General features: G+C 31.8%; 1 protein-coding gene across 1 annotated transcript in view; it reads left to right on the forward strand.

Moving 5' to 3' along the window:
* Positions 1–1,335: 1,335 nt before the first annotated feature.
* LOC133192419 (uncharacterized) overlaps positions 1,336–14,152 on the forward strand; it is a 29,499-nt gene continuing 16,682 nt past the window's right edge. Inside the window, exons 1-3 of the mRNA XM_061328430.1 lie at positions 1,336–1,348; positions 1,678–1,740; positions 11,738–11,800. Of these exons, the coding sequence (XP_061184414.1) occupies positions 1,336–1,348; positions 1,678–1,740; positions 11,738–11,800 (139 nt within the window). The remainder of the gene's footprint in view (positions 1,349–1,677; positions 1,741–11,737; positions 11,801–14,152) is intronic.

A 14,152-nucleotide genomic window follows, 5' to 3' on the forward strand; every position in this document is an offset into this window, starting at 1 on the left:
TCTTTACATAGCGAAAGTTCAATTTTGAGGTGCTGGCACGAAAAAGATCCCTCACTGTTCAGTGTCCCTGAGTGCCAAATATAGGTCTAAATTTGCAGCCCTCCACCGGCAAGTGGTGATGTCTACATACGAATGAAAAATTCTCAATTGAACATCATAACAAATAAACAAACAAAAACAAAATCAATTTTGTTCAAATCATGACCCCAGGGGGAGGGTGGGGCCATAATTGGTGATTAAAATGTTACATAGGAATATATACAGAAAATCTTTAAAAATAATAAAAACCAGATATAGCACCGGCGTGTTTAACTTGTATAAACTCTCAATTTAGTCCACAGGTAAATTTTCATAATTAAATAATTTACTTAACATATACAGTACATGTAACACACCTTTACATACAAATGTTAAAAGTCGCCCGCATGGTGCAGTGGTTAGAACGTTCGCTCTAGAGTCGCGGAGTAAGGAGTTGATCTTTATGTCTCTGGTTAGAAATCCCTCTGTGAGACGTGAAGATCGGTTCTTCGAATGAAAACTGAGGTCCCGTGTCGCAGTAGGTGCTGGCACGAAAAAGATCCCTCACTGCTCAATGGCCCTGAGTGCCGAGTATAGGTCAAAATTTGCAGCTCTCCACCGGCAAGTGGTGTCCATATAAGTGAAAAATTTTCGAGAGGGACGTTAATTAATAAACAAACAATGAAAACTTTGTAAAATGTTTTGCTTGTCAAAAAAATCTGAACCGCCCCCCTCTTCCGTTCTGAAATTTCTGGAACCACCTCTGAGAACAGCAGTAGACCCGTGATTAGTGATGTTTATATGGAAGCATCCTCAGATAGCGCAGATTCAAGTATTTTCAAATCAAACCGGGCCTTAGGTCGAGCAACAATGGGCGATCAAAGTTTTACATAGGAATATATGGCGAAATTTTTGAAAAATGATCCCCACAAAACAGCCAATCAATGACTAGTCATACTTATATGGATTGATTAATTGTTTTTGTTTAACGCCGAGTCGGCAATATTTCAGCCATATTTCGGCGATCAAATTAAATGTATATAACATTTTTGAAGTTTTTGGTTTCTCTGGCTATATTTATATGGAGCATTGCCGTGCATTGTCATTTGACATATTCTGATGGAGGACAATATGAGGGTAGGTGCACAATGTCGCCGGCGACAATATGTACTGGGCGAAGGAATGTACCGTCACTATTACGCTGCATGGAATAGCATACGAGACACGTCAGTGTGATTCACACACCAGTTACATTCAAAAAACTACCAAAAAACAGCAAAAGAAATGTTTAAGCAACAATATTTGTGGGGCGTCAATATGTACAGTGAGGGTAAGGCACATAATGTCGCCAGTAACTTTTCAGTCGGCGACAATATATACCGATGGACAACAATATGTGCAGTGAGGGTAGCTACATATTGTCGCCGACAACAATATGTAAAAACGACAATATGTACCGTCACAATAATAAAGAAACATTAACCTAAAATAAAAAAGATTAATACTGATTAATGCATGCACATGTACACTTAATCATATTCTCTTAGAATTCTTCTAAAAATACTTACTTTTTAGGAACACTTATTTTTTAAAACTAATGATGTAGGAATCATTTAGAAATCATTCAATTCCAGTGTAATCTCATGTTCTTCTATGCAGGCACATCCACGACTTCAGAATCCGAAGAAACGACAATCAAACAGACAACCACAAGTGTTGGAGGTAATGACAGGCTATAATATATCAGTAAAAAAGTAAATATTGAAAATTACATTATTTTCTACAGGTTTCTAGAGAAAAATAACTACAGATTTTCTACGCAACTCTTTTAAGGCTGCATGAAGGGGTAGGGGCCTAATTCATACGGAAAATGCTTGCACAAAAATAGCAATTCCTCACAATAATAGAAAATGAAAAAAAAATGCGATTTTAAGCTGCATATGATTGATGAACTAAATCAAATCTTACCACTGCATTCATTTTTATCGCTAGTTAAATCCCACACAGCAAGATATAAACAAGTCACTGATCGCAATGCACTTGTCGTCATCATGGTTAAATCTGACGCATTTTATGTGCAGTGAGAGGCGGATCAAGTAATTTTTTCACAGTGAAATATGCGTTTTATTATTAAAAAGAAAATTATTTATGTTAGGTAGACCATTGATACAAATCTGAAACCTTTATTTAGTGCCGTCATTTAAAAACTATCGAGAGAATGTATTGAATTAATTCTACCGTGTTTATGTGTACATGTACAGTGTTTGTATGTTTCACGCCGAGGTGCTTCATTAAATCACCTTTTCACAAGGGCATACACTTCATATGATCATGACAATATTTTAAGAATAAGTAACGGAAACATTCCTTAACTTGAAAAGTAATGCTCCTTTCCTGACATCGAGAGCAATACTAAATAAATACATAAGATACTTGGTAAAGGTCACACATATTTTGACTAGAACTTAGTAACTTGAAATTTAAACTAATAAAATGCTACTTCTATTTAAAGCAGCAACACTTTCCATTAACTACAAGATATGTAGAAACAATTTATAACTACAATTTTTAATTTGAACTAGGGTACATGTGTGCCCTTGCGATATTGAAATTTGTTCATGACCTACGTACAGTACACATTACATTCATTTATCACGTGACTTTCAAATAATGTGACCAAACCAAATTAAATACAGAGCGGGGTATACAATGTTATTTCAATTAATATTAAATAATGTGATAATATAATACCTTTAGAAAAATATATTCAGTTTAAAAAGTTATGTATATTCCGTTGATTTCTACTTAGGACACCTTAAAAGTGCTGAGTAATAAAGTAATAAATCTCATTTGGACAATTATTTAGGTACAGGGATCGGTTAAACGGTACATTGTAAGAAATAAAAGGGGACTCACATTTTGGTGATATTTATTTAAAACTTATTTTAAACTTATTTAACTTATTTAACTTATTTAAAATTCAACTTGAAATGACTAATGGAAATATGAAAAATGAAAATGAAATGTCTAAAAACTAGGAACAAAAAAAAATCTTATCAATTGTACTTCATAAAATCTTATTTTACAGCGGTATTTGCCGTCTTTTTTCACAAAAATATAAATCTTTGAATCCCTTTGTTCATATATATATTTTTGAATGACAATAGTATAAAATGGCTTAAAGCACTCTTTAGCCTTAAAGAATACACATACATGGTCATAACTAATTTCATTTTGAATACTTATTGGCTTGCAAGCAAACCTTTGACCCTTTTACGTTTCTAATTACACAGTAAGCTGTTATTTAACGCAGTATTATAATATTTGTTTGCGTTCAAACTAAATGCTTTCATTGGTCATTTATATGCATACATTTGCTTCAGACATGTTATGAGAGAGACTTGGTTCCATAATTTTTTAGCCTTCATGCATACTTGAATTAATTATCTTTCAATATCTTTTAAATGCAAACTTGTCAAATCTGAGAATGAATTATTTTTGGTTAGTTATTTAGCGATACAATTCATAACATGGAAACAGAAAATAAGAAAGAATTGTTCTTTTTTTATTTCAGCAGATTTTTTGCCATTTTTGTAAGTTCAAAACATCAGTGTTGTTTGTAATGAAATTTATTTTCAACATGCAGTCTTATCTTCAACTTCAAGACAAACAAGTGCATCGAAGGACTCAAAGACCTCATCCTCGGGAGGTAAACAAGAATTACATATATTTATCATTGTCTCACATCACAGTTCATATGACAAAATAGAATATTTTCAGTAAATTGTCTATGATATAAAACTGTTAACAGTTTTTCTTCTCAAATTCATAATTTATTGTTATAAACATAACGAAACAGGGATCAAATTTTGCTCTTTCACAATAATTTAGGTCACAACGTGGAAGGTGAAAGTATTTTACAATCTGTAAATTATATAAAAGATGCTCTTATCCTGCTGTCTGGAAGTACACTTGTTATTTTCTTCTTCCAAACTCGAAAATTATTTGTAGTCTGTGCATTGTCTGCTGTAGGTGTAATTTTACTGGGGAATATCACGTTGTAAATATTATATCAATGACTTGCGAATTCAAGGATATCTAATCATTTTCACAAGGCATATTAATAGAGATACATGTATTCAATGTTTTTAGCTCGACTTGGTTTATTATTTCACTCGTGGGACGGGATTTTTTGCTATTTTTACATGTGATGAAAATATAAAAAAAAATCTTTTCACACGAGTGAAATAGTTTCCATATCCAACCACAAAATGTTAAATTTTCTTTTTTGTTTTACATCTTATTAATTTTACATTTGCCTCTGTCTTTTTGCGACACATTTGCATAGGCTGTGACGTAATAGGTTAGCGATTGCAACTTTTTTTTAAAATTGAATACAATGTAAACATGGATTGGTACAAATCATCTTTGGATAAATGAAATGCTGAATTGTTTAAAGCAAGGACAAATTCCCCTTCCAAAGGGAGATAATAATGAAAAGGGGAAAATAGGGTGGGATCATAAAAAAAGTCTTCTCAAGAACCACTATGCCAGAAAAATTGTAACTGATGTTGAAGCTTCCAAAGGAAGTGAGAATCTAATTTTTTCAAATCATCACCCCTAGGTTAAGATAGGGCCACAAAAGGGGATGAAAGTTTTTCATTGCAATATCAGAATAAACTATTATAATCTTCTTCTCAAGAACCACTAAGCAAGAAAAGATGAAACTTTCATGGAAGCTTTCTGAGCAAGTATAGACTCTAAATTGTTTAAATCTTAACCACTGGAGTTAAGGTAAGGTGACAATAGGGGATGAAAAATTTACATAAAAATATGTAAGAAAAAATCTTTGAAAGTCTTTTTCTCAAGTTCCACTGTGCCAGAAACGGTAAAATTAATGTGGAATGTTCTAAGGAAGTGTAGATTCTAAATTGATCAAATTATAACAACACCCGGGATTAAGCTAGAGCAACAACAGGGGATGAATGTTATACGTTGAAATAAATGAGAAAAATCGTTTAAGTCTTCTTCTCATTAACCTCTGAGACTCTAAATTGTTTAAATCTTGACCCCAGGGTATAGGTTAAGTATCGAGTGGGGATGAAAGTTTTACATAGAAATATGAAAGAAAAATCTTTGAAAGTCTTCCTCTCAAGTTCAACTGTGCTAGAAACAGTGAAATTTATATGGAAAGTTTCTAAGGAAGTGTAGATTCTAAATTGTTCAATTGATAACCCCAAGGGTTAAGCTGGAGCCACAATATGGGATGAAAGTTATACATTGAAATAAATAAAAAAAATCTTTTATAATATTATTCATATAATGACCCCCGATGTAAGTATGGAGCCACAAAAACGGATGAAAGTTTAAGATTGAAATATAGAAGAAAAATCTCAAGAATCTTTCTCTCAAGGACCACTGTGCCAGAAAAGGTTAAACTTTTTTGGAAGTTTCCCGAGGAAGTGTAGTCTCTAAATCTTTCAAATCGTGACCTTGGGTTAAGGTAAAAATAAATCTTTTATAAATCAATAAATTGATAAATAAATTTTAAATAATCTTCTCAAAATCCACTGTGCCAGAAAAGGTAAAACTTATGTGGAAGCTTCCTGAGGAAGAATAGATTCTAAATTATTCAAATTATGACCCCAAAGGTAAGGATGGAGACGCAAAAGGGGGTGCAGTAGCTCAAATCTTGACCCCTGTGGTTATGACAAGGCGACAGTTTGGGATGAAAGTTTTACATTGAAATATAGAAGAAAAAATATTTAAAATCTTCTTTTAATGAACCAATGGGCCAGAAAAGATGAAAAGTATGTAGAAGCTTCTTGAGGAAGGTTAGACTTTAAATCATCCAAATCTTGACTCCTGGGGTTATGGTAAGACTACAATAGAGGATGAAATATTTACATTGATATATATATAAAAAATCTTCTTCTCAAGAACCACTGGACCAAACAATATCAATTTACGTGATTTTTTTTGATTATTCACTTCATTGCATCCGAGTTAGAGTGGGGCCACCCTAGAGGATCAAAATTGCAATGGAACTAAATTTAAAAAAAAATAAAAAAATAAATCTAAAGAAACATAAAAGACATTAATTAGCAAACAATACCATGTTGAGGTATCCTCATTTTAGGTGGAATCAAAGACCTATTATAGTTAGGATCCGTAATATATAATCACAATTTTTCAAGGGAATATAAAAATCTTTTTAAAGTCTGATATAGCAGCAGGGCCAAAGTAACTCAAGTGAGGGCTGTGGCCTATGGGCCTCTTGTATTTTCCGATATTTTCATGATGGTGTTTTTACACTCTCTATACTATAAAAAGCCAGGGAGATTTTTTTTTTACACCATTCTACTTGAAGGAAAGGAAAATCGAGAGTTTTCTGATATATTTTGTAACACTGTGACAGAATATCACTTTTATTCAATAAATAAATTACAGCATTTCTTTTAATGAACTCTTTTAATAATCTCTTACATGCCTCCTACAAATATGCATTACCAAATGAAATCAAAACAAAACTTACTTTTATAGCAAAACAATGTATGAAGCATTTTAGAAATCATTGAATTCCAATGCCATTTCATATTCTTCTATGCAGGCACACCCACGACTCCAGAATCAGAAGAAACGACAATCGAACAGACAACCACAAGTGTTGAAGGTGACGACAGGCTTTAATTTATCAGTAAAAAAGTAAATATTGAAAAGTACATTGTTTTCTGCAAGTTCCTAGAAGAAAAAACTACAGATTTTGTAATTAAACTAATTCTGACGATTTTTTTAGGTACAGGATTAGTACAGAACAACCTGTCTGTATTTCAGGCATTACAGAAATCATAAAAATAATTTTAAATTACCGAATTATTTGGCACTTCGCTTACCTCAAGTATAAGCAAAGATTATTTGTAATGAGCACATTGTCAAGAAAAGGTCACGTGATAAAAATTCTTTCAATTACTTGAATGGAGTGATACTACTCTCATTTTTTCTCCAAGAATGCTAAAGCCAAATAAGACAATTTCAGATCAATAACTCTAGTATATTTAAAATGCCTTTAATCTTTGTTGTTGTATGTGTTTGATTTTGAAATGATATATTGTTATTGTTCTAAGACTAAGAACAATGAAACATCCATGTGGTATTGCTCACTATATCATAATACATATGTATCTTATTTTTATTCCCAAAGAAAATCGGTAGATTGTAAGAAATAAAAAGGCACTCACATTTTGGTGTTGTATGTTTAAAGTGTGCATCTTATTCTTCGATCACTTGAAATGACTGTAATTATCTAAAGACTCGGAACAAAAAAAATCTTTTCAAATGTCTTTGTGTCTTTTTTCACAAAAAATATATATCTTTGAATTCTTTTTTTTTTACATATATTTTTAATGACATCAGTATTTAATGGCTTCAAACAACACTCTTTACCCTTAAAGAATACACATACATGAATACTACTATTTTCATTGTGAATAATTATTGGCTTGCAGGCAAAAAAATGTCCCCTTTGCGTTTCTTTACCTAATAAGCGATTATTTCACGCAGTATTATTATTTTTGTTTGTGTACAAAATAAATGGTTTTATTGGTCATTAATATGCATAGCTTTGCGACAGACAGGTTATGAAAGAAAATTGGTTTCATAATTCAGTAGCTTACCTTTTAAACACAAACTTTTAAAATCTAATCAAAAGAGATTATATTATTTCTCGTAAATAATTTAGTTATGCAATTCATAACATGGAAATAGAAAAAAAAAAAACAGTTCTCTCTTATTTCACCTAAGTTTTAAGTCAATTTTTTTTTATTCACAACCATCAATGAAATATACTAAAACAGGGATCGAATATTGTTCCTTCAGAATAATTTAAGTTACGATGTTGAAAGTGAAAGTATTTTACAATGTTTAAATTATACTGAAGATACTTTCACCCAGCTGTCTGGAAGTACACTTGTTATTTTCTTCTTCCAAACTCGAAAATTATTTGTAGTCTGTGCATTGTGTATGTAGGTGTAATGCTTACTTTGGAATATCACGTTGTAAATATTATATCAATGATTTAAGATGTTAAGGATTTCTAATGACTTTCAAAGGGCATATTTATAGAGTATATTCAACGTTTTTTAGTTCGACAATATTTTGTAGTTGGATATAGATTCATTTCACTCGCGGGACAGGATTTTTTTTTTTTATATTTTCACGAGTGCTTAGCACATGTGGAAATTTCAAAAACTCCTGTCACTCGAGTGAAATAATTTCTATATCCAACTACAAAATATTGAATTTTTTGTTTTCTGCATTTTTTTTTTCAATTTTCCATTTGCCTCTGTCTATTTGAAACACATTGACATAGGCTGTGACGTAATTGTTTAGCGGTTGTGACGATATAGTCATAGCATAGTGATTGTGAGATTGAATACATTATAAGCATGGATTTCAACAAAATAGTTGGAGAAACTTTATAAGTTTTAGCTCAACCGAGATGAAAGCTGAAGTGCGTTTTTCTGATAATCTGTTCTCCGGCGTCCGTCCGTCTGACTGTCTCTCTGTCCGTCCGTCTGTAAACTTTTTATATTTTCAATTTCTTTTCAAGAACTGGGTCAATTTAAACCAAAGTTGGCACAAAGCATCTTCAAGAAAATGGCAGTCTTAATTCTTCGAAGAAAGGATCAAGTCTCCTTCCAAGGGGAGAAAATAATGAAAAGGGTTAAATATTGTTGGTCGTAAGTACCACTGGGCCATAAAAAAGTAACTGATGTGGAAACTTCCTAAGGAAGTAAAGAATCGAAATTATTCGAATCACCACCCTTGGGGTAAGGACGTCGGCCACAAAAGAGGATGAAAGTTTTTCATTGAAATATAGAAGAATTTTTTCATTATCTTTTTTCAAGAACCACTTGGCCAGAAAAGATGAAACTTTCAAGGAACCTTCCTGAGCAATTTTCCGCAGATATATGGCTGAAATATTGCCGACTTGGCGTTAAACAATATCAATCAATCAGTCCTGAGCAAATGTAGACTCTAAATTGTTTAAATCTTGACCCCGGGGTTAAGGTTAGGTGACAATAGGGGATGAAAGTTTTAAATAGAAGTAGGAAAGAGAAATCTTTGAAAGTCTTTCTCTCAAGTTCAATTGTGCTAGAAACGGTAAAATTTATATGGAAATTTTCTAGGGAAGTGTAGATTCTAAATTGTTCAGTTGATAACCCCAGGGGTTAGGCTGCAGCCACAATATGGGATGACAGTTATACATTGAAATAAAATAAGAAAAATCTTTTGAGTCTTCTTCTCAATAACCACTGGGTAAGAAACTGTGAAACATGTGGAATGTTTCTGAGAAAGTGAATATATTATACTATTCAAATCTTGACACCCGAAGTAAGGGTGGAGCCACAAAAACGGATGGAAGTTTTACATTGACATATAGAAGAAAAATCTATAGAAATTTTCTCATAAACCACTTGGCCAGAAAAAATGAAATTTTCATGAAAACTTCCTGAGGAAGTGTAGTCTCTAAATCGTTCAGATCTTCACCTCTGTGGTTAAGGTAAGGCGACAGTTTGAGTTTTACATTGAAATATAGAAGAAATATCTTTAAAAATCTTCTCAAGAATCACTGAGCCAGAGAAAGTGAAACATATGTGGAAGCTTCCTGAGGAAATATAATTTCTAAATCATTCAAATATTGACCCCTGGTTTTAAGTAAGGCGACATTTGGGGATGAAAGTTTTACATTGAAATAAATAAGAAAAATCTTTTAAAATCTTCTTCTCAAGAACCACTGGACCAGAAAAGATGAAACTTATGTGGAAGCTTCCTGATAAAGTGTAGACTCTTAATCATTCAAATCTTGACCCCTGGAGTTATGGTAAGGCGAGAATAGAGGTTGAAAGTTTTACATTGAAATATACTAATATATGAAAAATCGTCAAGTCTTCTTCTGAAGAACAACTGGACCAAAAAAAAAAAAAGATAAAATATATGTAAAGATTTCCTGAGATAGTGAAAACTTTAACTTATTCACTTCATTGCGTCTAAATTAAAGTGGGGCAACCCTAGAGGATCAAAATTTCAATGGAACTTAATGAAAAAAATCAAAAATTCAAAAAATCTAAAGAAATACAAAAGACACTAATTAGCAAACATTCCCCTGAGTTAGAGTTGGCTAAAATCAGGATCAAATGTTATATAATGCATGTATACAGAAGAATTTTCTTCTCCACACCTGCAAGGCCATGTTATATAATTATTCATATTGATATTGAAGCATCCTCATTGTATGTGGATTCAGAGACCCCACAGAGTTAGGATATAGCAGTTATATATAGTCACAATTTTTCAAGGGAATATAGAAATATGAAAAATATAAGAAAAAAAATCTTTTTAAAATCTGATAAGCAGGGCCAAAGTTACTCAGGTGAGTGTTGTGGCCCAGTCCTCTTGTATTTTCTGTCAGGATCGTATATTTACATTCTCTGTACTATAAAAAGCCAGGAAGAATATTTTCACAACATTCTTCTTTAAGGAATGGAAAATTAAGAGTTTTGTCGCATTTCTGATATTCTGTCACATTGTTACAGAATATCACTTTGATATCCTTTCAACTGTGACAGAATATAACTTTTATTCAATAAATAAATCACAGTATTTCGCTGTTGAAAATGTAGTAATATAGATCAGCTCACGATACCTTATAGTTATTTTGTTCTATGCATGATCATTCCATGACATGTATTTGAAAATAAGGTGTAAAAACTGAGAAAAAAAATTTTTTACCCTAGTTTTAGCTTCTGTAATCATTTCACGGAATTGTTATTATATTAAAACGGAAATAAACGAAAACAAATTTTATCAATTACAAAGCATAATATTTTATAGTTCCTTATTCTGTTCGAAAGCATGTTGTGAAATGAAATGGAAAGAGAATTGATGTAGAACTATAAAAAAATACAATTCATGACATTGAGATAGGAAATACCTATATCAAGGAATCTAAGAACTTTTCTGCATGATTTTATATCCTTCTTCTAAAGAATTTACATCTTAATAATTCTCAAACTCATTTATTATGCAGGCTTACATATACCTTCCACTTCAGTACAAACATCGATGACAAAAGCATTTAAAACCACAAATATAGAAGGTAATCAAGTTTATATTTTTGCTTTTTTTTTCTTTACGAAAATCATTCTGGCACTATAGTTTAGGAGGGATCATATATTGCTACTTGAAAACATTTCAGTTTAGGAAATTAAAAGAGAAAGAACTGTGCAAGACATCCAGGACCATTGACAGTCATCTTTAAACTAGTATTATGAGTTTACAAGATTATTTTTTTTTTATACAAAGCATCCAATCAGTCAAGAAACTAATGATACCATAAATCTCTATCATGCGATAATTCCAATTGTTATAATGCTTTTGATGATGTCATGATCGTTATAATTATTATTTGTTATTAATCAATCTGAGTATTATTTTACAAAGACAGAATAAAGAAATATTCAGCTGAAAAAAAGATTAATACCGATGAATACACGTACACTTAAACATAATATCCTACAATCCTCCTACAAATATGCATTACCAAATGAAATCAAAACAAAACTTACATTTTTAGCGAAACATTATTTAAAAAACTAATGATGTAGGAATCATTTAGAAATCATTCCATGTCAATGTAATCTCATATCCTTCTATGCAGGCACATCCACGACTTCAGAATCAGAGGAAACAACGATCGAACAGACAATCACAACTGTTGAAGGTAATGACAGGCTATAATATATCAATAAAAAAGTAAATATTGAAAATTACATTGTTTTCTGCAGGTTTCTAGAAAAACAACTATTGATTTTCTAATATATTTTATTTGGACAATTATTTGGGTACAGGGATCGTGTATGTACATGTATATAACAAACTATCTTATACTTCAGGCATTAAGAAAATCATAAAATACTTTAAAATTAGTGAATTATTTGGCAGTTCGCTTACCTAAACTATAAGGAAAGATTAATTGTAATGAGCAGATTTTTTTTATTTCTTTAAAAATGTGTTTACAAAAGGTAAATTGTACATACAGTTTACATAAAAGAACAGAGGAAATTCTGGTAGGTCACACAAGACTTCATCTGATATATATATTTGCTTAGTAGATAACAGACATACAATACTATTTTTTTTTTATCAACAATACATCAATACATGTTTACGATGTTTAGGTTACAGTGCCTTTGCAATTTTTGGGTCATGGTTATTTACAGTACAACACAGTGTTTAATCGGTATTAAAATTTTATTTGCATTTACCGGAAAGTGTGAAATGAATGGCTTGTCTATTTTCATTCGTGCGAATATTTCAACGGGGGTATAGAAGATTATTGATTGTGCAGGATATAATTTAGCAGTTCATTTTGAGATTTTTGAATTTATACATTTATTTTCTAAATCGACGACAATCTTACTATGGGTCTAATATTTTATAGTGGAGGTACTATAGCACTGTTTTTTTTTAATTGTGACACAACGTTAAACGGCTCATGCAGATCCCTAAAAAAAGATGTACTCCATCGTCACAGAAGAATATTGATTTAAGCTTCGTTTGGATATCGTATAATTATTCACATCTTTTAGGACCATGTTATATGCACAAACTTAAGAGTTTGAGCTTATGAGCAGGGTTGCTGTAACAAAATATTTATCATAGTAGCACAATTTTATATGTGGGAGAATACAAGTAGCAAAACCATCCTAAGAGATGGAAAGTCGGTCTCTATTAGTTTAAAGAATTTATGGTAGCTATCTTGAATTTTTCTCACTGAAGAATCCTCCATAGTGTAAGAAAATAGCATAAGGCATTGGGCCCGTCTTTTACCTGTAGAATGGTTCGAATCCTTTGCCTATCATAATTTAGGACCACTGTACTCCTGTCACCATATTGAAATATTTAACTTTTTAAATTGAGGTGAAGGACCCTAAGGTTTGACAAATTATCTTGATCGGTATCTTTGACAACTAACGACCTAGCAGCTACGATAGATAGCCACAATCCTACAATAAATAGAGAGGCAATGGGATAGCAATTTTGGATAGCACCTTTGTATAATGAAATCGAAACTAGGATTGTCAAAATCATGCATTTGGAAGATGATTCAGGGCTGACAAAAACATAATAGCTTTAGAATATTCAAGATGTTGTGGTGCATAAAAAGTAAAAATGAGAGGTTCTTACGCCTCAACACTCACCCCAGTCACCTTTATTTTGCTGTTTTTCAACAGATTTTTCAAAGATATTATCCGTCTAAATTTATGGCATCATCATATCCTCAGGTGGTACTTATTTATTAACCATACTCCATCGTCAAAGAAGAATATAGATTTAAGCTTTGTTTTTATATCGTATAATTGCTCACATCTTTTAGGACCTTGTTACATGCACAAACTTTAGAGTTTGGGCTTTTTTACTTAAAATAGTATTCCGTGTTGGCCCATTTTATCTCCAGGGTCCATGATTTGAGCAAACTTTAACCTACACCAGTTGGGGATGTTTTCATTTTAGCATGTACAGTTCAAATGGACTTTTGAGATGATCAGTTTTCGTTATTCACATTTAATTCCATACAAATTTCTTGTTCGTCAGAACGAAGAACAAACTTGTCAGACAAAATATCTTATTTCTCAGAACAAATACCTACTTTGTCCGAACAACTATAATTTTTTTTTAATCTGGGCTTTAACAACACTGAACTTTTGCATTTTATTCTGTATTGTAAAAGTATTCGCCATCATAAATAAATAATTTGTGGATCACTTTAATTCAATTGAAAATATACATTTAATTAATTATTTTAAAACGAATTCTCAAAGGAATTCATGTGCACATTAATTCTCAGAAAGAGAGCAACAGTTTAATTTAGAGATCGTCATTTAGATATATGCCGACAGCTTAGAAAGGCAAACATAGCAATCATTCAAAATCATTTCCTATGTTGAAGTTTAGCAAATATTATGAATGTCATAATATTTAAGAGGAAGACATACATACATACCTAACATATGTTAAATACTGTAGGCCTAGATGTCTCTTGAAGCTAAGGCTGGGGATCTATATACAAGGA

The sequence above is a fragment of the Saccostrea echinata genome, unplaced genomic scaffold, assembly GCF_033153115.1.
Source record: "Saccostrea echinata isolate AGI-Se365-2 ecotype Australia unplaced genomic scaffold, CSIRO_AGI_Sech_v1 ptg000025l, whole genome shotgun sequence".
Lineage (NCBI taxonomy): Eukaryota > Metazoa > Mollusca > Bivalvia > Ostreida > Ostreidae > Saccostrea > Saccostrea echinata.